Source organism: Diachasma alloeum, unplaced genomic scaffold (assembly GCF_001412515.2).
Source record: "Diachasma alloeum isolate Michigan unplaced genomic scaffold, Dall2.0 Dall_scaffold_00270, whole genome shotgun sequence".
In the NCBI taxonomy this organism is placed as follows: domain Eukaryota; kingdom Metazoa; phylum Arthropoda; class Insecta; order Hymenoptera; family Braconidae; genus Diachasma; species Diachasma alloeum.
The window spans coordinates 471,010-473,618 of NW_021680409.1; the positions used below are offsets into that span (position 1 = coordinate 471,010).

Consider the following 2,609-nt stretch of genomic DNA (forward strand, 5'->3'; position numbering starts at 1 on the left):
GGGGGGGGGGGGGGGTCGAATTTTTTTACCTGGTTGAACTGAGACGGTATATCCTGGCGGTCCTGCATGGCCACCACGCAGGCAGTGGCGGTGGCCGTTGCGGTGGCAGCTGCCACCATTGCCGCGGCACTAAACTCTTAAACACCACCCCCACTGTGGGGTGGCACTCCTCGAGACACCCCGGATGATGATTATTCTTTATTCACCTCTTTGATTAATTCTGGAACAAAAGGAAATTCAGGGGTTAGCACACAATATCAAAATTTTTTGGCCGAAATTTGGAGGAATTTTGACATTGAAAATCCCTAATTTTGTGGAAAAATCAATGGAAACTGTCAATTTCAGTTCAATTATTCCATGAAAATTGAAAGAAATGATGAAATTTCAGGTGAACGTATTCATTCTCTCAGCTAATTTCTTAAAAATCGCCAGAACTACCACTAGAGGAATAACCAATGCTAAAAAGGAAGGTACAAATCCCACCACTAGGCGTTTGTACCTCCCCGTTGCCGTGTATAAGAAAAATAAAGAAAGTGGCTAATTGAAAAGTCATGTTCATTGGGGAAAATTTGTTGACTTCTCAATGAAATCTAAAATGTCAGAGTTTTCTCCAATATCATAACGAATATTATGAACTTTTAGTATTCTCTGAACTCAATATCCTAATTTGAATAAAAAAATCATTTTTTATGAATTGAAAATACAATAGCGTCGATTCTATCGTCCCCAGGCTAGACCATGGAAATAATCTAGTGGAAAAAAAATCAGTATATTCCTAAATTTCTGAGAAACCATCATCTCCCCCGAAATTCCTTGAAAAGAGAGGGAATCGTCGATATCCGGGGCCTTGAATGAGCCCGAAAAAATGTATTCCCAACAGTCTAGGGCGGTCGAGGCGTTTTTCTCGATGCCGAAAAATTTGGTACCATTCGAGTTGCATCGAAATCCAAACGTTTTCAATTCCCAGCTGGTCGACAAAGGCGCGCGCGCGCGCCCGCACGCACACACGTGCATACATACACACACCCCGGCAAAGGCCCCATTGCTTTTCTGTGGGAAATGCACGTGCTCGCTATTCACACAGCGCAGTATAATACACGCTGTGCGGCAACCGAAACCCGGGATACACAGTAGGTATACGAGACCCAGGGATCGGTCCTCTCCTTCCGAGGGCAAACCCACATCTTGAAATTATTTTTCCTCAACTGCACCCGGAGAAATGAACAACAAACGAATTCCCAACGAGAGTAAAAATGAATCCGTAAATATCACATGTGTCGGAGTTAAAAATTTAGGTGACAGAATAACTAAAGTTGAGAGGGAAGAGAGTAAGCAAAATTATTTTTGATTAATCACTATAATAAAAAATTACGCTGGAAAAATAGTTGTATCACTACAATTCGGTCTCCAACATTTGATTTCATATATTTTTATATTATTAGTTACATTATTCAAGTTGTAAAAACCAGAGATCGAATCGTCAATTATTTGCAATTATTTTAAAAAATGAAACCGAAAATATCAAATATAGTTGTTTGATCATCTCCATAATTACGAGATCTGTTAGAAAATGTCGTGGGACCTATTTCCTAGATGGTGAAATTTCCTTTCAAAATGTTTTCTAATGGAATACATTTTCAAAATTTTGAAATTTTTGGTGATAGTCGTTCGTCTCTGTAATTACCGCCTCTATGAGAACATGTCGTGACACTTTTTTTATGGGAATTTTGAAATTTCCGGTATTGAAATACCTTGACGTTTTCTCCTGAAACAAATAGTCATAAAATTCTATTTACATTTGAACGGGAGCAAAACTATTAAAAATTGTTCCATTAAGTGGAAATTAGTAGAGACAAATTTTCCATTTTTTCTCCACTAGAACAGGGCGCGCGTATTGTTTTCCATGGGTACCAGAATTGTACAACCTTACCGTTTCTCACTTTCTTCAATTTTTATCTCAATAATAATGCAGGAAAAATGAATGATCTCAACGAAGTCTTTCACAATCAGAATTTAATTGTTGAATAATTTATCCGGAATCGTCATAATTCTCTTCATCTTCTTCGTTTCTCTTCTGTTTTTTGCGTTCTTTTTTATAATTTAGGGATGTATTATATATTATATACATATATACTATGTTATATATGTATTTTTTTATTGCAGTAAGAAATGACTTTCTCTTTTTTTTACAATTACTGTAAACAACAGATTACAGTACATAAAAAAAAATATATATAGACATCATATTACATAACTTGATAAGCGGAATAGAGGCTTTAAAAATCGTTACACTGGATTTTTTAAAGTGAATTCTGAAGATATTTTTTCAGACTTCGAAATGAAACCCGATTCCTTGAATTCCCGCTTTAATCCTCACGATTACTAAAATTGATGGATAATTTCAACCAGATTCCCACGAAAACCTCCCTCGACCTTCTCCCCACAAATATGCCCTCAAACCTATCCAAAAAATGGAAAAAAATATATATCGAGAACAATGAAAGCCTGTACGACAAATAAAAAGGGTCCGTTTCGATAACGTTGTTTGACTGAAGGATAGTACCACTCGAATATTTTCGAGTTGACGTCATCGCTCCCCCCCCCCCCCC

The 2,609-nt window shown here is 37.3% G+C and overlaps 1 protein-coding gene across 1 annotated transcript in view; it reads right to left on the bottom strand.

Annotated features, from left to right (window-relative positions):
• The window catches only part of LOC107037791 (zinc finger MIZ domain-containing protein 1), a 26,690-nt gene that overhangs the window by 8,092 nt on the left and 15,989 nt on the right, over nt 1-2,609 (bottom strand). Inside the window, exon 2 of the mRNA XM_015256545.1 lies at nt 30-220. Within this exon, the coding sequence (XP_015112031.1) occupies nt 30-119 (90 nt within the window). The 5' untranslated portion in view covers nt 120-220. The remainder of the gene's footprint in view (nt 1-29; nt 221-2,609) is intronic.